At 40.0% G+C, this 21,724-nt stretch overlaps 4 protein-coding genes across 8 annotated transcripts; 2 read left to right on the top strand and 2 right to left on the bottom strand.

Annotated features, from left to right (window-relative positions):
* Positions 1-3,777: 3,777 nt before the first annotated feature.
* LOC149921356 (protein CDV3 homolog) lies at positions 3,778-5,876 on the bottom strand. Of its 2 annotated transcripts, none has more exons than XM_090163717.1 (5): positions 5,761-5,876; positions 5,454-5,682; positions 5,200-5,392; positions 4,916-5,153; positions 3,778-3,995 (listed from the first exon to the last, which is right to left on the bottom strand). In XM_090163717.1, exons 2-5 carry the CDS (start codon positions 5,676-5,678, stop codon positions 3,869-3,871), a joined length of 783 nt encoding a protein of 260 aa, XP_090019843.1. In that variant the 5' UTR covers positions 5,679-5,682; positions 5,761-5,876; the 3' UTR covers positions 3,778-3,868. The 2 variants fall into 2 exon arrangements, with proteins under 2 accessions (XP_090019843.1, XP_090019844.1); XM_090163718.1 differs by having other exon boundaries at positions 4,916-5,144.
* A 92-nt stretch (positions 5,877-5,968) lies between these two features.
* On the top strand, positions 5,969-6,740 carry SmD3 (small ribonucleoprotein particle protein SmD3). Its single transcript, XM_090162643.1, has 3 exons — positions 5,969-6,227; positions 6,284-6,505; positions 6,562-6,740. The coding sequence occupies exons 1-3, from the start codon at positions 6,131-6,133 to the stop codon at positions 6,609-6,611; spliced, it is 369 nt and encodes a 122-aa protein (XP_090018769.1). The 5' UTR covers positions 5,969-6,130; the 3' UTR covers positions 6,612-6,740.
* Positions 6,731-7,495, bottom strand: IFT20 (intraflagellar transport 20). Of its 3 annotated transcripts, none has more exons than XM_090162640.1 (3): positions 7,366-7,495; positions 7,094-7,289; positions 6,731-7,022 (listed from the first exon to the last, which is right to left on the bottom strand). In XM_090162640.1, the coding sequence occupies exons 2-3, from the start codon at positions 7,218-7,220 to the stop codon at positions 6,751-6,753; spliced, it is 399 nt and encodes a 132-aa protein (XP_090018766.1). In that variant the 5' UTR covers positions 7,221-7,289; positions 7,366-7,495; the 3' UTR covers positions 6,731-6,750. The 3 variants fall into 3 exon arrangements, with proteins under 3 accessions (XP_090018766.1, XP_090018768.1, XP_090018767.1); XM_090162642.1 differs by having other exon boundaries at positions 7,094-7,224; XM_090162641.1 differs by lacking the exon at positions 7,366-7,495 and having other exon boundaries at positions 7,094-7,353.
* A 1,408-nt stretch (positions 7,496-8,903) lies between these two features.
* fry (microtubule binding protein furry) lies at positions 8,904-19,220 on the top strand. 2 transcript variants are annotated; one of them, XM_090163806.1, is made up of 3 exons: positions 8,904-8,980; positions 9,058-9,128; positions 9,196-19,220. In XM_090163806.1, exon 3 carries the CDS (start codon positions 9,212-9,214, stop codon positions 18,188-18,190), a length of 8,979 nt encoding a protein of 2,992 aa, XP_090019932.1. In that variant the 5' UTR covers positions 8,904-8,980; positions 9,058-9,128; positions 9,196-9,211; the 3' UTR covers positions 18,191-19,220. The 2 variants fall into 2 exon arrangements, with proteins under 2 accessions (XP_090019932.1, XP_090019931.1); XM_090163805.1 differs by lacking the exon at positions 8,904-8,980 and having other exon boundaries at positions 9,022-9,128.
* Positions 19,221-21,724: the final 2,504 nt, after the last annotated feature.

Here is a 21,724-nt window from a genome sequence, read left to right as displayed (position 1 = left end):
TCACCACCAAGGGTTATTAAAAGTGGAATTTATCTCAAAGCTTAAATTCAGAGACGTGTTTAGATCTTCAACGAGTGGTGTTCGAAAATTATAATAATAATAATAATAATAATCAGCTAGGCTAATACCCAAGTAACCCAAAGCGACTTTTACCTATTGTGTGAAGGCTATCTGACGACTGACGTTCAAAATTTTCTCTGTACAACAGCTGAAAGTTTCAGCCTAAGTTTTAAATCCTTTTCCTTATACATTTATAGCGTTTTCCATTTGATTGCGCGAGATTCGCTCCGAATCTGTCTCTGACGTCATAGATCTCACCCCGATCGACTAGAGTAAACCGCAAATGGAACATTCCATGAACGTATTCCCGCGCTTTGTTGCTTTTCGTCTGCTAGTAATTGGAATTTTCGCGTATTGGTCTGCCATTTTGCAAAAAAACTTATAGCGTTTTCCATTTGACTGCTCTCGAGCACTCTAGATCGCTCTTTTCAACATTTTATGTTCCATTAGGGTGCTCGGATCTGCTCCGATCAAGTTTCGCGTGTTCCATTTCGCGTTCTCGGATGCTCCGAGATCGCCCAAAACCGATCTGCCGATTTCGACAGATCAACGGATCGAGATCGAGATCGGAGAAAATTTTCGCGTGTTCCTTTTAGATTTTTTGGCAAAATGGCAGACCAAGACGCGAAAATTTAAATTACTAGCAGATGAAAAACAACAAAGCGCGGGAATACGTTCATGGAATAATTATAATTATAAACTTATGCCGCTACCTATCTAGGGCTGCGTTCAACCAAAGATAATATAACTACGTACCCTAGATTGGAAATCAAGCTCCTAGAACGTAACGCAGGCTCTTATAGCGATTTCCACTGGGAAGCTCCGAGAGCGCCCCGAAATCGATTTCGACGTCACAGCTCGTGTCGAGTTTCCCAGTGAAATACAACCTCGTTTTAAGAGCAACTCTCGGGGCCAGCATTTTCCAGTGAAATACGCGGAAAGTCATGGCGGACAATAATATTGTATTCGATAAACTTTATTAATCATCCATGGTTAAGCCTAGGCGTAAAGGAGAACTTACTTCATTTTCGGAGTAGGAATATACCACATCCTCTATATATCTTATTATTTTAGGCCTTTATACTATTTCCGGCGTTTACCTTAAAAGAATTGCCTCTATTTCTTCGTCGGAACTATCCAAAGACGATTCTATAAACAAATAAGCAGCCCGAATATTTATTGTCCTACCTAGTTCCGCCATTTTTAAAAATCACGAAAACCGCTCGAAATCTGTCGATCCGTCGAATTTCTCGGATCAACATTTTCGCTCTCAGACCGCTCGCTGTAAGAGCGAGATTGCCAGTGGACGACACGGATCTCGTCTCAAGCTGCTCTCGATTTCCCAGTGGAGGACGAAATCTCATCACGAGCGCTCCCGGAGCGCCCGAAATCCCCCAGTGGAAATCGCTATTACTGAGTTCCCGGCGGAAGTCGGAAAAATGGCCTCCATGGAGCTGGCAGGGCTACCGACATATAGTTAAAACGTAAAGTTTTAGTGAAAATTGCGCCATGGTTTTTGACTCGCGGTTTTCAAGATACCAGATATTTTTGCGTTTTATGTGGTTTTAAAACAATAATGGATCATGCCTGTAGCTCTCATAGACATAGGAACTATACTTATACCTAGCTGTAAGGCGGGCTTCTCAGCTAGTAGTCATATAACGGCCGTGTTCTTATCTATAGTTGGTTACCATGGTGACTATAGAGCGAATTTTTCGGAGATCCGGCCGGAAGTGGCTATTGACTACGCGCGAGGCAGTTATTTCGAATTTAGGGAACGAGTTTTATATTAATTTGGTTCCCAACCCCCCACAAAAATCAAATCAGCCAGCGGTATCTCATTGGTTTCTTAACACTACGGTCTTTTGACGCCGATGATGTTCTTCCATTCCTCCCTCCCCCTCTCGTACCGGAGGAAAATTCGATCATGATGTCTGTGGATCGTCTCTCGAGATAATCATAATGTCTAAGAATAAATAAATGCATTGTTGGTACGAATTTTAAAAGTAACATGGCCAAGTAATACCAATTGCGTAAAAATTTCGTTGAAGGTTAAATATATGCTACTTGTGTACTGAAATTCTGGAAATGATCAAGTAGTACAACTAGGCCACCCGTGACTAGGCGCACTAGAAGTAGGACCCCTAATTTTTAAGGGCTAAATATTGACTTGTCGAGGGGGGGGGGGAGAGATTCAAAATGGGCCTCTAAATTACGCTGTGAAATACCGAGGGGTAACACTGAAGTTGCGTACGTTTCTCGCTTATGAAGTAAAAATACATTATTACACATATAGCTATCACCAGAAGTCTATAATCAATTCCTTCGGGAGTAAGAAAGCCATGTTAAAAAACGAAAATCTCGAACAGTTTCACCAAACTATAAAATTAAAGTAATGAAGATAAAATTAGCAAAAAATATAGTCGTGGTAAAACCAGTTCTTTTCTTTCAACAATCCAAACAAAAATAAATTTAACTCAAGTAACCTGAATATTAAAACACATTATAATGTACAGAATATTTATTATCATGTTTTTGTCTCAAAAATTAAGACCTTTTAAAAAACTGAAGCAGCTATGACCTACCAATCGACAAAATCTTATTCTACGAACAGGCCCACACAAATTAATAGTTTACAAACACTTCGTTCAGCCCCCCCCCCCCCCCCTACTTAAAAAAAAAGCTTTCATACTACCCCAGGTGGGAGTTTTATAGACTTCTGCTATCAGTAATGTAAAAAATTATATTGTGTTATGAACATTTATCAGAGTTCATACACCTAATGGGAACCTGATTTCCCTGATAAATCCAGGTTTTCCCAGGAATACTTCCCTGATTATTCCAGGTGCAAGATAAAATAAGACTAAGATTTACAGAGTAACAAATTTCATGATTGTTATTTAAGTTAAATGGCTTCAATATTATAATATAAACAAAGAAATAAAGTCAAAACTTTAATAAGAAAAACTTGTGTTAATTTGTATTAATTAGGGAAAACTTTCTGAACCCTCTTAAATTTCACTCATTTCTACAAAAAAATTGGAATTTCCCTCACTTTTCTGTCCAGAATGGAATTCCCTCATATTTCTAGGTTTTCCATATGAACCCTGGGGGAACTGTTTCCATAACTTCCAAGACAAGGGTATTTGTAAACGGAGAATTTATTTTTGGAATAAATTTGTGATTTTCAAAAACAATTTTATAAAAAAGAAATTAAAAAACTCGGGAGCCTATTTTTTATCATAACTTAAAAAGTACAGATTTGAATAAATACAATGATAATAAACCTAGGTAAATTTGGAATAATTACGAAGTGACAGACTCAATGCGAGGAACATTTTAGCCAATAACGTTACTTTGGATAAACGAAAGAAATTCAAAATCCCTAAATTTAGGTTAGTATTAAACATGTCCAATGGAATTGGCTTTGATATACCCTAGCTTTTTTATACAGAATATTAAGGCAACAGTACACATTTGACCCATTTTTAGCTATCTTCGTATGGTTTAAAAGCTTTTCACGTATATAAAATAATATAATTTTAAACTGTATTCCGCCCGTCACTGAGCAGTAACGCTAAATGTAGAATAAAGTTGAAACCACAAATTGTACTTGGCAAGACTTTTGTTTATCCTAGAAAGTTTCTACCATCTTGCAAAATACTGCGGCCGTGATATTTTGCCATTTTGTTAAAGAAGGTTATTTTTTCCATTCAATTCATTCAACTTCCATTTTATGTAACTATTTAGTCTTTTAAAATGTTCGTTGAATCTTGCCAAAAATTTCCACAATTTAAAGACCTAAAATTTAATGACCATAGTCTCTCCGACCTAACGCTGAATATTTGTTACCAGTTTCTACTTTAACAGCACCTAGATTTACGTCATCCCTGCTTTTAGATCCTCTTGTAACAGACTGAAAACTTTTGTCATCACTAAAAATAAAAATCGTCATGAATACAAAATCTATTTAAATATGAAAAATGATTTAGGCGAGGGTTTTGCCTAAATTATCGGGTTTGTCTAAGTTTAATACTGAATAAATTCAGGACAAGGTTAATATGGAATTTGAAGAGATTGATAAGGAGAAATTAAGCTACCAGAAATATATAACCCCCCTTTCAGTGGGAAGCAGGGCTTGAAATGGACTTATTCACGAAACGGAACATGTTTCCTTTCAAAGCTTCCAATTATTCTGAAAAATGGGTGCTGTGCATTAAAAAATTATCTTTATGAATTTCGAGCACTGGTGGTAAGTATAAAAGCTTCAATATTTGTCATATATTACAAATTGTAAAAAACAAGTTTTCAATAATCTCTGAAACGGGGGTTAAGAAGTTCGGATTAGCAACTAACACAGTCATAGTAAAACCAGTGCCATTCTTTCAGTGCATGGGTTACATTTCCCCATGAGCATCTGGAAAGACGCAGGTTTAAAAAGAACAATTGTAACTAAAGAAAAATATTAAAACTTATAAGCCCTTAATAACAAACAGAATTATAATAATCTTATTTCTATCAAATTATTAAATATCAGGGAACTTTAAAAATGAAATAAAATTCTAAATTTTTCAACCTGTTGAGATGCAATTTGAACCCAACACCTTCCAAGTGACAACAACGTTCACTATAAATACAGTGCATAAAAAGTTCAATACTCATCCGCCACGGTTGTATAGTTCCATGGTGGAAATGTTGAATTCATTTGACTAAGGGCTTATCTTTCCCCCGAAATTAAGTTATAGACTTTTGAAGCTTCTCAATTTGGCCTATTCGGATAGCTTAAAAAAAACTTGATTAAGCCTATTCAAAAGTGAGCTAAGCATGTTCTCTTTAAATCCATAAAAGTACTAACATTTTAATCCCTTTCTTATCAGATTCAGAAACAGAAGCCAAGGATGGAAAATGGATTTCGCTATCCATTTCAGGAACTATGGGTTTTCCATATTTACGCTGGATGAAGGAAGATTGATTGTTTTGTGGATTCCTCATCTGGGGTGGAACGTAGCTTTTAGAAGCAGATACTGGTGCTTCTTCTTGTTGTGGCTCCTCAGGTTCATCTACTTCATCATCTTCATCCTTATCTGTAACACCTACATAATTTACACTTAGAAAGCAGAGTACACGTACCTAACTCACCGCCAGCTGAGATCTTCCAAGGCCCTTGTGGCCCTTCATTATTCCTAGAATCATCACCATCACCGTCTTGATTAAGTTGATCTCTGTTCATTTCATCTTCTTTTTCTTTATCCGAAAGTGATAGAGATTGTATTCTAAGCCCAGAGTAGTCTTTTTCTTGTTCATCTTCAACTTCTTTCCATTCTTCATTAGGCTGAAAAATAAAGACAAGAGTCAAAAAATAATGTAATTCAGATTTAAAAGCAAAACATTACCTGTTCAAAATTAGATATTAAATTATTGGAGTTTCCGCCGTTACTTCCAGAGCTGGATTTATCTTTATCCTTTTTCGCACTTTTTTCGTTTTTCCTGAAATTTTCATCCCCTCTTTTGGCCTGGCCAAGGCTTGTCTGATCCGAGGTCATGAATTTGCCCTTATTTTTGGCCTTTTTAGTTTTATCTTTTTTAGCAAAAAAGCTATCCAAACTTGAATCTGCCATGGTACTATAATATAAAAGAAATTATAATTAGTTTAGACTGTAAAACTACGATTTTAAACATTAAAATGATGACCACGCTTACGAAACTCGGAAACTCCGCTACGTTCCACTTGAAAGCCGCAATCACCAATGATCGAATTGAATGACCAATGAATCGCGGGTGACTCGTCATTTTACACGTGACGAATTGAATGATAAAAGAATTGAACTGAATTTAAATTTTGAAAGAATTAACCAATCACAATCCTGATTGTACCTAACTAAGCTCCTCCACCTTACGGATTCTTTTCCCATTTATCTGCGCTGTGAAAACTCGCCCTTTGTGCAGTTTACGTTTGTTTCGAAAGATATTTGCTTTTTCTTCTGAATATCCAAGTAAAATATTAAATTAACCAGTCTGTTAGTTAATTTTTTTCTGATTCATTTGAGGTAAAACGTTTTGTAAAGATAACATGTCAATCGGCGTACCCATTAAAGTTTTGCACGAAGCCGAGGGCCACATTGTCACATGTGAGACGAACACTGGTGAAATTTATAGGGGGAAGTTAGGTAATTATTTGTTGACTACCATATAAGCTAAATTTCACAAATTATATTTAAATTAGTGGAGGCCGAAGATAACATGAACTGTCAGATGTCTAATATCACGGTGACATATCGTGATGGCCGAGTAACACAACTAGAGAATGTTTACATCAGAGGAAGCAAAATTCGATTCTTGATTTTACCAGACATGTTAAAGAATGCTCCAATGTTTAAAAAGACTGGAGTGAAAGGACTGGCACCTTCTGCTGGACGAGGCAAATCTGCTATTCTAAGAGCTCAAGGTAAATGTCTCTATAATGTTAAACTAATTTCAACAATTAAAGTAATTTTTCTACAGCTGCTAGAGGAAGGGGAAGAGCCAGGACTATATTTCAAAGGCGAAAATAAACAACTAACGCCATACATTCGACTTCATTCAGTCATACCCGTCGTTCATTCTCAACATTGTTTAGGATTATATTTTTAAAAATAATCTTTCTATTTGTCAAATAAATACATTGTATATCAATCTAATAATTTATTTGATTCATTTCATCATCATAAAATGCTCAATAATATCATTTTGTTCAGATTCTTCCTTCTTCAAGGCATCATACTGAATTCGTAGCCTTTCTAATTGCAGCTTCTTTTCTATGATTAAACCCTGGAGTTGTTGTTGTTGTGCTTCACGATCTTTAGAGACAGACTTCAACATGTTTCTTGACCCAATAGCCTTCATTTTTTCACATTCCACTTCTTGGGCCATTGTGTTTATGATTTTGATAAATCCATCTACAGTGCTTTGAAATTGAGCTATTTCTGTAAAAAAAAAATGCCAACAAATGGTTGCCATGGCAACAAGGTCATGAAATTGAACAATTTTTGCTTACTGTCAACAAACTCTTTGCATTCTTCTTTCAACTCGAGAGTTTGCTGTGAAAAATTTGGATCAAGAACTCTGATTTTGTTTAATTCATCAAAATATAGACCAATCTTTCCCAGAGATTCAGTAGCCATGGTCCTAAACAAACTTATATTTTGACAACAAAAATTGTTGCACCGCACAGTTATAGAATAAGCTAAAAGCTTTAAAATTTGTGATAAGGCCTTTATTTATTATACAGATGGCTATACCAAAGAAAGATAATATATAACTCCGTACCTTAAATTCGATTATTCAAATTCTGAGAGCTTTCGGATTGATGGTTTTGTAATGAAGCGTTTACCTACTTCCGGCAAGTGACCTTCGAGAAATCAGCCTCCATCCGACCGGTTGCTGTGTTTAAGATCAGTGTTGCCATTGTTTGAGGAGAAGAATTCTTCCCTTGATATAGTGAATTCTCACTTTCACAAAATTTTTCACTCCTTCTCACAGCAAAGATAATTTAAACTCGTACCAGTTTAAATTATCTTTGCTCACAGGAAGTTACGTAATCTCTTCTCAGGGGTTCTCTAGTCGTTTAGTCCGAAAAGTTGAAAACAGGCGAAAAGAAACCACTTGCGAAAATTATTCTCTAGTTTTGGAGTAATTTTTAGGAAATAGCGAGCAACTTCAAAATACAGTTTGGCTGTTATTGTATGGAAGAAGTTGGTAGATGGGGTAAAATGTGTATTCTTTTCGTCCTAAAGCGAGCGAATAGTTTTGGCTACAGACTACGCTCGATCACGGATAAAGTATTCTAATTATACACAGTCCGTGAGTAATATCGGCGTGACGTATGTCGACGTCATCCATGCTTTTTCCTATAGATAAAAAACTGCCCTCAAAATGGCGGCCATAGCCCAAAGCTACAGACCGATACTACTCTATATTTTTAAATTACGCGAAAAGGTAGAAAAGTGTTCTACAAAAAGGGGACAAAAAAGCTAAACACTAAAAAATTTATAGTAAAAATAAAACTTAGGAAATACTCGGACCAATAGGTATTCGAAAATAAACTTAATAAGCGAAACTCGGACCAAATAGATCTTCTAGTCAAAACAAATTAAAATAGTCAGAAGCCGCGTTCACACTAAACACTTTGTAACTGTTTTAAAACAGTTTCGAAAGATGAAATTGTAAAATTTTGCTGTCGAATGTATTTATCGTTAACACTGAAAATGTTCGATTTTATCTTTCGAAACCATTTAAAAACGGATCCAAAGTGGGAACGTGGCTTGAAATTCCAGATGTAGACAGGTTTCACCCTATTTGGAGGCCAACCATATTTGGAGCTCATCAGTACTGCGCAGGGAATCTGGCTTGCGATTAACTATACCGAAAATCGGAAAAGAGAACATAACCATAAACATTATAAATTTCCAAACGCGTTGCCTAGCAACGTTAAGTCAAATAGGGGATATTGGTGGAAAATGAAATGTACGATAATTTAAAGTTAATAAAAACGAGGGGCTGATCACTCCCCGTAATCGGTGTACAAGCCTGTAGCTTTGACTGCACTAAAATGATTACGTAAGAGAGTACAGATTTAGGAGTACCAAAGGCTGTACTCATTTTCATATTTATGTAATCGGTGTACAGATTTTCAGAGAGTGGTTAGCCCCTCGAATAAAAACCACCAGTCCTATGGACTATAATGCAGTTAAATTACGCGAAAAGGTAGAAAAGTCCATAACAATGGTCGCTGCAAAGACAAAGGACAATAGGTTTTGGCAACACTGCTTCAGTGAAAACCCGGAAATGAAGTTTTTATAGTGATGAAATTTTCTAAAGTTTTATTTATTAAAAGGTGTTATGTTTCAATTATTTTGTTGTAAAGAGTATTTAGATTGTTTTCGTAAGCATATCGTTATTTTATTATTTGGACTTTGTTTGGATAATATCAACTAAATTTATTTAAAATTATTTATCAAGTTAAGCCTTGGTTTCTGAATCAAAGTTGATGGAAGCATGGAAAAATTGATTAAATATTTTAACTAAAGCAGGTATTTAAGTCACCTTTTTTATAAGAAGAAATTTAATCTTTTGCATTGATAACATCTTTCTCGATAGATATTTCATTTAAAAAATGAGTGGAAATACAAATTACACTGCTCCTAATGGATCAAACTTGGGCACGCAGATTGTCCTTCCTTGGGGAACAAGGAAAGAAAGACCGCCATTTCCTAGTGGAATACTTATAGACACAGAAGTCAAACCAGGGGAATACGTTTTGCGAACCCTTTTTGCAGAATTTATTTCCCAAGCTGAAAAGAAAATTGATGCAGTTCTTGCAGAATCTCTTGAGAGACCATTATCAAAGTCTCTTCAAAGAGGGGAAGACCCTGTATTCGATCAACTGCTCGGAGCATTTGGATCAGTTGCTGAGCATTGCCTTCCATCATTGCTTCGAACATTAATAGCCTGGTATGATCATCAGCTTCAAGGGTTTGATTCTTCCCTAAATCAGGATCAGAAACTTCGAACTGAATCAAAATCCGGAAAATCAGAAGTAACAGAAAGAACAGATTTGGACTACCTCCACGAGCGAAGAGATTTGGCAGTGGAGTTCATATTTTGCTTGGTTTTAATCGAAGTCGTGAAGCAGTTCGCTGTCCACCCAGGTCACGAAGATCTCGTGAATCATATTGAAAATCTAGCCTTTAAGCATTTCAAGTTTCGGGAAGGTTCGCAAACTGGAGCTAATGCTCAGAATGTCAATATCGTCGCCGATTTGTACGCTGAAGTTATTGGCGTTCTAGCCCAATCCAGGTTTCAGTCTGTGAGAAAATGTTTCATGGCTGAACTGAAGGAGCTGAGAAATAAGGAACCAAGTCCGATAATATCTCACAGCGTTATTAGCTTACTAATGGGAATGAAATTCTTTCGTGTAAAAATGGTTCCCATTGAAGAATTCGAAGCTTCGTTTCAATTTATGCAAGAGTGTGCCACGTATTTTTTGGAGGTGAAGGATAAAGATATCAAGCACGCCCTAGCGGGGCTGTTTGTGGAAATTTTAGTACCTGTTGCTGCTATTGTGAAGAACGAAGTCAATGTACCTTGCTTAAAAAACTTTGTTGAAATGCTTTACTCTCAAACACTTGATTTGAGCACCAAGAAAAAACATAACTTAGCCTTATTTCCTTTGGTGACATGTTTGTTATGTGTCAGCCAGAAATTGTTCTTTCTTCAAAACTGGCATTATTTCTTGGCCATGTGTTTATCACATCTGAAGAATCGAGACCCTAAAATGTGCCGAGTCGCCTTGGAATCTCTATATCGTCTCTTATGGGTTTATATGATTCGAATTAAGTGTGAAAGTAACACAGCCACTCAATCAAGACTTCAAAGCATAGTGAACTCTCTTTTTCCCAAAGGATCCAAAGCCGTTGTTCCAAGGGATACCCCGTTAAATATTTTTGTGAAAATCATTCAATTTATTGCCCAAGAGAGACTAGATTTTGCTATGAAAGAAATTGTTTTTGATTTGCTATCAGTCGGACGACCTATAAAAATTATACTAACTCCGGAACGAATGAGTATTGGACTCAGAGCTTTTCTCGTGGTTGCTGATAGTCTTCAGCAGAAGGAAGGTGACCCACCGATGCCTCGTACGGTTGGTGTTCTACCATCAGGAAACACCCTGAGAGTTAAGAAGACCTTTTTGAATAAAATGCTGACCGAAGAAACGGCAAAAACAATTGGTATGTCCCAGTACTATTCGTACGTTAGGAAAGCGTTTGACGATATCCTAAAAGCTTTGGATGTTCAATTTGGAAGACCTTTAATGATGACCACAGTTCAAAATATCAACAAGGAGCCTGATGATATGATTACTGGAGAACGTAAACCAAAAATAGACTTATTCAGAACCTGTGTTGCTGCGGTACCCCGACTAATACCTGACGGTATGAGTCGGCAAGATTTGGTGGACTTACTATCACGACTAACTGTACATATGGATGAAGAATTACGAGGCCTTGCTTTTCAATCCCTGCAAAATATGATCAGTGACTTCCCAGATTGGCGTGAAGACGTAATTCATGGGTTTGCCCAATTTCTGCTTAAAGAAGTCAACGATACTTTCCCTCAACTATTAGATAATGCCTTAAGAATGTTGGTGCAATTACTGACCAACTGGAAAAACGCCTTACAGAATCAGACCAATTCCGTGAGAAAAGAAACCTTTGACATGACCAAAGTTGAGCATCTGAAAAATGTACTAAATCTAGTTGAAGCCTGCGCTCTGGTAATGCTTTGCAACTGCCGGCTAACTCCTAGAAGGCTTGCAGCACATATTCTTAAGGAAACCAAGGTGCTTATTAAAGCTTTAGTCCCGCTAAAGGAAGACGAAGACACTGTATCAGACTTGATAGATCAAATCTGCCCTTCAGTTGTTGAAAAATGTCTTCCATACCTACCATCGGTCGAAAAAGCTGCGATTATGTCTGCTTCCAATATTGATCTTCAGTGGCTGACTGAACGTAGCAGCTCAGCTTGGACATCAGGCTTTCAAGAGAGCGGTGATGGCAGCAATAAAGTCTCAAATGTATCGCTATACAGACAAGAAAGTTCAGGACTTGACGCATGGGGAGTGTGTCTTGTTGGATTATTAGAACCTGATCACATACCACAGCATTGTACTAACGCTGTTGCCCAAGCTTGGCCTATTGTATATACTAGAATATCTTATTTATTCAGTCAACTTGATGTTAATTTGGTTAATGACAATAGAGCCTCTTTACTACGAACCACAACCACAACCAAAAAAGCTCTCAACGAAAGAGACATGCATTTGTGTTTATGGAGAAATTATTTAATGTTCGCCTGCAGTATCGCTCCTCCGTGTTCCTCAATACAAACCAAGTACATTTCTCACGACAGTTCTGGTAATTTCAGTTCTTCCCCTGAAAATTTAAGTCTCGAACGATCCGATAATAGATCACCCAGTACAGGAGCAACGGCTTCTGGATTGTTCAAACTCATAACACCACTTTTACGTAGTGAGCAAGCCGATACCAGAGGGGCGGTTGTATTAGGACTTGCCCATATTAATCACAATACCATTAAGGAACTTATGGAAGAATTGGTGGTTTATATACGGGAAGCTATAGACCGTAAACAAGAAAATGTCAGAAGGCGAAGGCGAAGAGATGTCCTCAGAGTTCAACTTGCAAGAGTCCTAGAAATGATAGCTGAACGAGGAACTTTTGGAATTAGCCCTAGTGTCCTGGACAGAGATGCTGGATCCTTAAACACAACATTTGTTGAATATATCGACGGTGCTAGACTTTATCTTGAGTCTGAAAATGATAAAGATGTACCGGCCATTGTACAAGAAATAAAACAACATTTCTGTGGATTTATTCACAAACTAATTAAAAGCTTCCCATTGGAGAGTCGTATGAATTTGTTGGGCAGGGACCTAAGACGAAACATTTTCTATCTCTTCTCCAGCTGGAGTGGGAAGTTTGGATGCCATTTTGGGTTTGGTGAACGGAAAACACTAAGTAACGAACCCACTTCTGATTTTGAACACTGCGCTTTACAGGCCATGACTACCATACTTTGTTGTGGCTCAGCATTTGACCCTCCAGGTCTTTCCGAAGAAAGTTCCATATACCTATGGCTCAATAGTCTTTTGGAGTCATCTGAGGAAAGAATATACCAACTCGCGCAGGAAACGGTAGTTCTCCTGCTTGAATTCAACCCTGACGTTGGTAATTTACTTGATTGGCTTGTAGACCGGTGCTATACTGGTAACATACAAGTAGCCGATGGTTGTTTCAACGCATTGGCTACAATTTTCAGTGTTAGGGAATACCCATGCGATCATTATATGGCTATAATCAACGTAACACTTATGAACACTGGTTGTCCCAGTGCTCAAATACAAGAAACGGCCCTTCAACTATTACAAGTACTGGATAGCAGATTCTTTAGAAGTCTCTCTGCTATCTCCATCGACGAAGAAGACGAAGACGGTGATAATACCACCAACAGCGAATGCAGCATAACCACCCGTAAGAAAATCACCCACCATTTTGACAGTCTGATAACATCCGGATTTCCTTGTTCACAAATTGATATATCGAGACACATGGCCCAGATACACACTGAACTTACAATGCCCATGTTTTCGGAAGTCACCCACAGATTTCAAACTGCAAGACCGGCAGTTAGACAAAACCTACTACAGTATCTGCTTCCATGGCTATACAATATGGAACTGGTCGACCCTAACATATCCCAAATGAATCCCTTAAACCAAATTGGCAGAATTCCAGAATTCTGTTCCGATTCCTGCGCCGCTGTCCCATTAGAACAACGTGAAGGTTGGGGATCAGCAGAAGCGACTGAAATGGTACTTAACAATTTATTCTACATCACCGCTAAATTTGGGGACGAACACCCCAAAGAAGTTGAGGACCTTTGGGCAGCATTGTGCAGCTGCTGGCCAAACAATTTAAAAGTTATAATCCGATACTTATTCATTGTAACTGGCTTGGCACCGTACGAACTTTTACCATTCGCTAAAAGGGTCATTGTTTATGTGGCCAGATCCAGACCGGAAAGGTTACTGGACGAGATGATGTCGGAACTACAAACCGTAGAAACCTTAAACTGCTTGATTGAGCGAACCGAGACTCCACCATTCTTCAGGGTTACTAACATCCGCAAAGGCAGCAGCCATTCGGACGATGGTGGCTCCAACAGTACCCATCCTGACGCTTCGAGAGGTGACCTTGGACTTGAAAAAGGTACCATTCATACTAAAAGACGAAGTGCTGAGGATGGATCGGAAAAGGACGGAGCCATCAAAGATGACCTAAGCGGACATAGCTCCCTTCACAGTACGTCCAGCGCTTGTAGCGTTACGAAGGCGGATAGACTAACTGTAAACTCGGCTGGAAGCGTGCTAAAAGATGAAGAAAATCATTTCCTATCTACATCTGTGGAAGATGATAACTTTATATTACTATGCAGAGTTCCCGATGAAGATCAAGCCAAACCAGACACGCCGCAACCTCACCCTCTACCAATGCCAGAGTATGGTGGCTTCTACGCCCCACTTACAGAATTTCTCCCCAGCAGTTCCCAACCTGTAACTGGATTCCATCGCTGTAACTTGGCACTTATGCTAATTACGGACATCGTCTTGGACCGTATTAACATTGACTGGTCACCGCATATTCCTCTAATGCTGCACGTGGCCTTCCTGGGAATGGACCATAGTCGACAATTGGTGCACGAGCATTGCAAACGTCTACTACTGAACCTTCTAATAGTCTTGGCTCACCACAACGACTTTCTTACCGTGTCGAAGATTTTACTAAACAACCGTACCAACCAACTCGAATATGGCCTACCGGTGGCAGTATGCCAAACTGATTTTCGCAATTTCACCGAAACTCACAAACAAATTAAGAAGACAATGGCGTCCCTGGCGAGTAGTGGGATGACTTCAGCTAGCGATGTCAGTTTTTCAACCACCAACAAAGATTCCAGTTCGTTCTCTTCAATACTTAACAGTGATTCGTTACAGACCGTTATAAAAATTGACAGCAGTCACGCGACTTTAGAAGAACTAATCAAGTCGCTAATTGACTATCTGGCTGCCAAAAAAAATCAACCATTATGGAGCTCGGAGGACATAACGGCTAAAGTTTGGACCATTAAAAGCGCTGAGCAAATATCTCTATTTTTGCAACACATTCTGTTCGTTTTTAAGGAATCTTTTCCCTTGGCGCATATAGAAGAACGTTGGGCCCAAGTCGCCCTACAATTGGCTTTATCCTGCTCTTCACGACACTACGCAGGACGGTCCCTGCAGATATTCCGGGCGCTTAAGGTGCCAGTAACGGCAAGGATGATATTGGATATACTATCCCGACTCGTTGAAACGGTTTCCGAACAAGGGGAAGATATGCAAGGATACGTCACAGAGTTAATTTTGACGTCAGAGTCCTCAGTCGATTTGGTCGATTCAAATTTTAGAATCACTGAGTTTATGAAAGAATTTTTCAAATCAACACCCAATTTGAATAAAGAAAATAACCGTAGAAGCGCTCCTAATCCCGCGAGCCCGCTCATCAGTCACGGTGGTTCGAGCAGTAACGTGCCGTCACCCAGAAGCTCGGGACACGTGAGAAGTACGTCATACTCAGTGTCGTATTCCGCTAAGAAATTACCGGACTCGCCCACCATCGAGGGTAGAGAGTCTAGAGCCAGAGTTCATTCCGAAACAGACGCGAGAGCGAAGTCGAACAACCTCGGACGCTCCCGTAGCGCGCAGTCACTCAAAACGGACGAGCAGTACTGCCAGGAAGACCGAAATACTCTATTGGCGCAGTTCTTCTGGATCGCAGTCTCCCTATTAGAATCCGACTATGAGCACGAATTTTTATTAGCGCTACGGTTGTTGGAAAAAGTCTTGTCGAAGTTGTCCCTGGATCGCACCGATTGCCAAGAGAAACTAGAGAAGATACTGGTGCAGATGAAATGGTCCAACTTTCCCGGCGTCCACGCGTTGCTATTGAAAGGATGCACGAGTCCTACTACGTTCGAACCCACAATATCTCTGCTGTCCCAGTTAACGCTGACGTTGGACATACCCATAATCGATCCATCAGAATCGCTCAGTTTTCCATTCAACATAATGGCGATTTTCCCATACATGTTGGCGAATTACGACGACCCTAACCCACTTTGCATCAGAAGCGCTGAAAGCATTGCCCAAGCGTGTATGGACCGCTCCTCCAAACTCGAGAACCTCGCCACCGTCATGACGCTATACCGCCGCCGTTCCTTCAGTAAAGAAAGTTTCCAGTGGACCAAATGCGTCGTCAAGTACTTATACGATGCCTATTCCCACGTCTTTTTCGGGCTGGTATCGTTCCTGGTTGAAATACTGGAGAAGGGATCGAGTAACGTCACGACCCACGTCATGAACATACTATATTGCATGTTGCATTATTTGGACGTCACGTCATCGGCGCAAGCGACCAACTCGGACCTCCTGCGAGTCGTATCTCGTTACATCGAAACGCCCCATTGGAAAGACGCTTTGAAGATTATGAAATTAATCGTAACTCGTTCGTCGACATTGGCAGCACCACCGGCAACTATGAATGTAGGAGCGACTTTCGCGGACAGCGTCAGCATATCTTCGAGTACCTCCTTCGCCGATTCGGAGTTTAGCAACAAAAGAGAACTCCCCGGACGCACTATGGAGTTTATTTACGATGTGGCCGGAACACCTGTTGTGGGACAAAGGTACCAAATACGAGGAGCCACCAAGGGCGAATCCTCGACGGAACAAAAGAGTGACGAAGCCGGTGCCTCGTCTCCAAGACGCAGTCTGTCCCATAACCATTCCTTCACTGAAAACGGTTCCGTATCCGGATGGAAGAGACCGTGGCTATCTCAAGCGAGAACGCGAGAACATTTAATAAGCCTGCTAACTAGTTGCGGACAACGGGTTGGCCTCCCCAAAAGCCCGTCGGTTATCTTTAGTCAGAGCAGTGACATATTGGAGCACCAGTCCTCCATGTGTAGCAGTACCGAAGAAGTATCCGCCATTATCAACGATATGTCTGGCGATAGTAAACTTGAGGATGCGGGACGCGCCGAACAACAGTTTGGACTCTTCAAAGACTTCGATTTCTTGGAGTATGAGTTGGAGGGACAGGAGGCGGAAAGCGTAGATAATTTCAACTGGGGTGTTAGACGCAAGTCCATTACCAATTTCGACAACTCAACTGAACAGTCAAAATCCCGCAGCTCGACGGTTACCAGCAATATTACTCTGAGTCCGCGTAAAGAAGAGTCCTCGGACGACGAAGTCGGTAGCGTGTCCCCGTCCGACGAAGTACATTCGCAATTACCAGGATTAAGCGTCAACCTGATATTCCCGCCGTCTTCGTTACCACTAAGCGTCGAAGCAGGACGACCTACAAGTCCCATGTCTAATTCCTCTCATAGTCTTATCAGCGACGGAGATTTGACGTTAAGTAACGCGTCGCCCAGTTTTTCCCCCCTTATCAGCTTACCACGAAGCGCGTCCTCTCCGGAGGATACCGAGGACTTATGGCGGGCGCATGTCCATACTTTAATGGCGGAAAGAGCGGGGACACTCACCGCCAACTCCTACCAAATACTAGCGCGACTCTTCAAGGAGACGTTTCAGAAAATAGCCCGCACAACTCGTGACTGCTGTCAGCTTTTTTCCAGCACTGATGCTTTTCGGAAAATTGCCTCGCATTTTCTAACCACCATGGATATATTGACCAACCACGCTGAATGCCCGTACGTTTACATAGATAGCGAGCTCATCAATTCAGCCGCTAAACAAGACCGACACAAATTTTGCGTTTTGGAGTACCAGGAGCATTGGGAGACTTTCTTGGAGAAACGAGAACATACCAGAGAATGCGTCGATAATTTAAAATCGCTATTCAAACTCGAGTCATTGGGGGAACCGGTCACCGAGGAATCTGTGGAGGAGCAGCGCATTGAGCTATGCCGTTGTCTTTACAAATTACATTTTCAATTGATGCTGTTATTAGAGAGTTACGCAAAGTTGCTCAGTACCCTATCAACCGTGACCCAATTACCGGATGTTATCGACCTATCCCGGGAAGTAACCACGGTTCAACGGGAACTGGTTCGGGCTGTTGAAGACACGGAAAGCGACCGACTATCGCCCGCTTTGCAACTAGAGGTCGCGAGCGTATCGTACCAGGAAGCGGAAACGACCCTGATTGAACAAATACAAGAACGTAAGTGGTCCAAGATCTTCAAGACCTTGAATAACTACCGCAACCTCTTTCCGGGAATGTTCCTGGGAAGCGGGGAAGAGGACGACATTGAAATTATCTTGGCTATTCGTTGCCGGAATCTCTGCGAGAACAGAACGGGATATTTCATCATGACCCAACCCGAGCACACCCTCAGCTCCGTCTGTCAACAGTTGATGGATATCAGTTTGCAGTTGTCCTCGGCGTTGCATAGTTTGGAGCACTCGACAGCCCTGGATAAGACTAGACCGAGGTCGAACCCGACGTAAAATTGTTATATACGATATCCATACTATACTACATACAAAGTAAATATATAACCGGTACCTTATGTCTTCACCTTGAGGACATTTCCTAAAGCCCTTTTCACACCCTTTAAATATATTCTTCACTCATTTGTGCAAATAGCTGTTGATAGATTTTGATAGTTAAATAAATTAAGATATTAAATTTAGTTAGTGACCTAGTATGAACCTCTAGCGTCAGTTAATGACCCAAATCAAATGTTATCGTCCTTTTCCGACTTCAGTTTTTAACTTCATTCGAAACGTTACCTTTTATAAATAACCCAATACAAAATGTATCCGTTTTTTTTACTTAACGTGCAAACGTTAACTTCTGCTTTTCACTTGGTTCGAAACGTTGTCATAAATTAATAAACCAATGCGAACGTTAGATTCAGATACGAAACGGTTTAATAAATATTAACAAAGTAAAAACGTTAGTTTCAATTTTATATCTACTTTAACGTTAGTCTCAGTTTTCGACCGAAGACGAAACTTAAGCTTCTATTACTAACCCAGTACGAATAAATGTGAGTTTTAGAACAAGTGTTTTGAAGTATATTGGATGGTATGAAACGGGCTTGCATAGTTTTATATAACAACACACAATTGTACACATGCACCGTCACACAGCCTTGGTGGAAACTATAGTTCTCAGATCTCATAAATCCGATTTTATTTACTTTATAAAGTTACAAAGAAATGCGACTAGTCACAAGTCTCCTCAAGTTTTGGTTATAGACCTAATACGTATTTATTTATTCAGGAATAGCTTTTAAAAGTTTCTTTACAAAAAAATGTAATCACAAACTAAAATTAAACTAGGCGCTTATTGCTACATAGTATAACATTCCTTTACACATGAAATATATCGTGTTATTAAATACTAGCTGAATCGACGATAGAAAAAATACGCAGAAACGCGTAGAACCAAAATAAACTATTAAATGTAATTTATTTGTTGTAAAAGTTATGTATAGATTAAAGATTTTACAAATCCCAATTTTTTCGGAATGTGTCTCTTTTATGGAAAGTTAAACACGTGAAATATCAACAAATACACACGAGTCAGTTTTTAATGTGACTCTAAGCACGAAATGTCTGTGAATTGACATGAATTTGGTGGGTCAGCTTAATTCCAGTGAATTTCACTATAATTTGTATAATTCACGTGAATTTCAATAAAATATCGCACGGCTCCCAGAGTTCCTATAATTCCTATAAATTCCTATAATTTCAATACGCTCCTATAATTTCCTATTTTCTCAAAATTGTTCCTATAAATTCCTATTTTTTCGAAATTTTCTAGTTTTTCTATAGCTATATCCAGGAATTTCCTTTAATTTTAAAAATAATGTATTAGAAAACAGCCTTAACGCTTGGGGAAAATTTGCCTTCTAAATAGAGCTTAGCTCTGGCTTAGGTCCGGTGTTCTCGAAACCCTCAACGGTTGGGCTCCCAGAGTTCCTATAAATTCCTATAATTTCAATATATTCCTATAATTTCCTATTTTTTTCAAAATTGTTCGTATAAATTCCTATTTTTAGCTAAAATGTTCCTATAAATTCCTATTTTTTGGCTAAAAATGTTCCTATAAATTCCTATATTTTCTATGAAATTTCCTATAATTCCTATAATATTTAAAAAAAATCGCTGGGAGCCCTGATATCGGTTAATTCACGTGAATATCAATATAATATCGGTTAATTGACTCCTTTATCCCAGTGAATTGCAAGTGGAGTTTGACAAGACAGTTATAGACGGACAAGTTGGAGGCGCTATTGCTGAAGATCGGTAACTGGACGCTCAATTAAAATTGAGGGCCAAACCGATAGAGGTCTTTCAGAGTTTTCGGTACTTGAACAGATAACATCATTTTACCCGACTTGAGAATCGTTAACAAGTTATACCCTATTCAGACGAGGCTAATAAAACTGGGTTCATTTAAACCAAAGTTAAATTTTTATAGCACATTTCAGTATCTATATCTATATCTATATTATAAGGAGCGCTTGGTACGTTGGTCGTACGTCCCAGCTTTCAGGAATGTGTGCTTAGTCTGTCACGAAGCCAAAGGCGGGGCGGCGAGGAAAAAGCGACCCGCGGAACAGAGAGAAATCTCAAAATCTGTCGCCCCTGAGAGTTGGGCCGTGTTTGTCCCAACACGCAATACACCCGAAATTTTCTCTCTGTTTCCGCCGCGAATTTCGGAGGGGGGGGGGATCATATGGGGTAGTTTCAGAAGGCCTGTGAGTTTCGGAAACAGGGAGGTGGGAGGCGGGGGTTTCGGGGTCGTTCCGTTTTGAAAGTCCCGTGGCCCTCTCGACGTACTTTAATTCCGTGGCCTTTATGCATCAGCCATTGGATACAGGGGGTTTAAAGGGGCAGAGGTGGGTTTGGTACGACTGCGAGTTTGAGTTATTTTTGCGGGGAAAAGAGTACCACGGTAATTCTCGCATTGGAAAGGGGGAGGTGGGTACCACGGTAATTATTACATGGGAAAAGCGGAGAGGGGGTACCATGGTAATTATCACATGGGAAAAGCGGAGAGGGGGTACCACGGTAATTATCACATGGGCAAAAGGGGGAGGAAGGGCCTTACTGGGGTGGTTCTACTATGGGGAAAAGGGTACCACGGTAATTATCACAAGGATAAAAGGGGGAGGTGGGTACCACGGTAATTATCACATGGGAAAAAGGGGGAGGTGGGTACGACGGTAATTATTACATGAAAAAAAGGGGAGGAACGGTAATTATCACATGGGAAAAAGGGGGAGGAAGGGCCTTACTGGGGGTACCCCGGTAATTATCACATGGGGAAAAAGGGGAGGTAGGGCCTTACTGGGGTGGTTCTACTTTGGGGAAAAGGGTGCCACGGAAAATCTTGCATGGGAAAAAGGGGTTGGGGTCGTACTGGGGTGAAGTGCCTCGAAACACACAACTAGCTGAGGGCCCGCCTGTAAGGCGGGCTTCTCGGCTATAGTAGCTAAATAAGCTCTGGTTTCAAAAACGGGATCTAAACCCGGGTTTATAAGCCCCGTCTGTAAAGAGTATTATCGTTTATTTGTGTCGATTGGTTTGAATAATAAATGTGGCGTTACCTAATTTATCTTTGATTTCGGTCCCTTACCCAATTTACGCAAATTGCAAGACTTTCTTGGTGATAGATGGTAATTTGTGGTTTTCAGGTCCTAATTCATGCAAGAGCGATTTCCCAATAAGAAACTATATATTTTTTGGCTAAATTTATGTAGGCATAACAAAGTTTATAATCTTCCTCTGAACATTCTCCGTAAAAGGTCACGCAGCGCCGGCCCTAGCCCTTGGTCAGGGTAGAGCGAGATTGTTTTTCGATTGTTGCCACGGCGCCCCGCGCCTCTCAAAAGGAATTTTGGCGCCCCTTTCCACCTGGCCGCTGTCCTGGCGCCTAGAGCGACCGCTCCGCTTGCTCTACCCTAGGGCCGGCGCTGAAAAGGTGTGTAACTTGTAAGCATGTAACTTTAGCCAGAGGCGCACACG

Source organism: Leiobunum rupestre, chromosome 11, assembly GCF_980474605.1.
Source record: "Leiobunum rupestre chromosome 11, qqLeiRupe1.1.hap1, whole genome shotgun sequence".
NCBI classification, from domain to species: Eukaryota; Metazoa; Arthropoda; class Arachnida; order Opiliones; family Sclerosomatidae; genus Leiobunum; species Leiobunum rupestre.
The sequence above is the reverse complement of the archived record's forward strand: the minus strand, read 5'-3'. Positions and strand labels throughout refer to the sequence as shown.

Excerpts from the sequence above, each read along its gene's own strand:
- IFT20 (XM_090162640.1), bottom strand. The coding sequence starts at position 7,220 with ATGGCTACTGAATCTCTGGGAAAGATTGGTCTATATTTTGATGAATTA. Across the intron at positions 7,023-7,093 it reads ATGCAAAGAGTTTGTTGACA|AAATAGCTCAATTTCAAAGC; the intron begins GTAAGCAAAAAT and ends TTTTTTTTACAG.
- LOC149921356 (XM_090163717.1), bottom strand. The coding sequence starts at position 5,678 with ATGGCAGATTCAAGTTTGGATAGCTTTTTTGCTAAAAAAGATAAAACT. Across the intron at positions 5,393-5,453 it reads TAATATCTAATTTTGAACAG|CCTAATGAAGAATGGAAAGA; the intron begins GTAATGTTTTGC and ends TTTATTTTTCAG. Across the intron at positions 3,996-4,915 it reads GATAAGAAAGGGATTAAAAT|TGATGACAAAAGTTTTCAGT; the intron begins GTTAGTACTTTT and ends TTTTATTTTTAG.
- SmD3 (XM_090162643.1), top strand. The coding sequence starts at position 6,131 with ATGTCAATCGGCGTACCCATTAAAGTTTTGCACGAAGCCGAGGGCCAC. Across the intron at positions 6,228-6,283 it reads AATTTATAGGGGGAAGTTAG|TGGAGGCCGAAGATAACATG; the intron begins GTAATTATTTGT and ends TATTTAAATTAG. Across the intron at positions 6,506-6,561 it reads TGCTATTCTAAGAGCTCAAG|CTGCTAGAGGAAGGGGAAGA; the intron begins GTAAATGTCTCT and ends ATTTTTCTACAG.
- fry (XM_090163806.1), top strand. The coding sequence starts at position 9,212 with ATGAGTGGAAATACAAATTACACTGCTCCTAATGGATCAAACTTGGGC.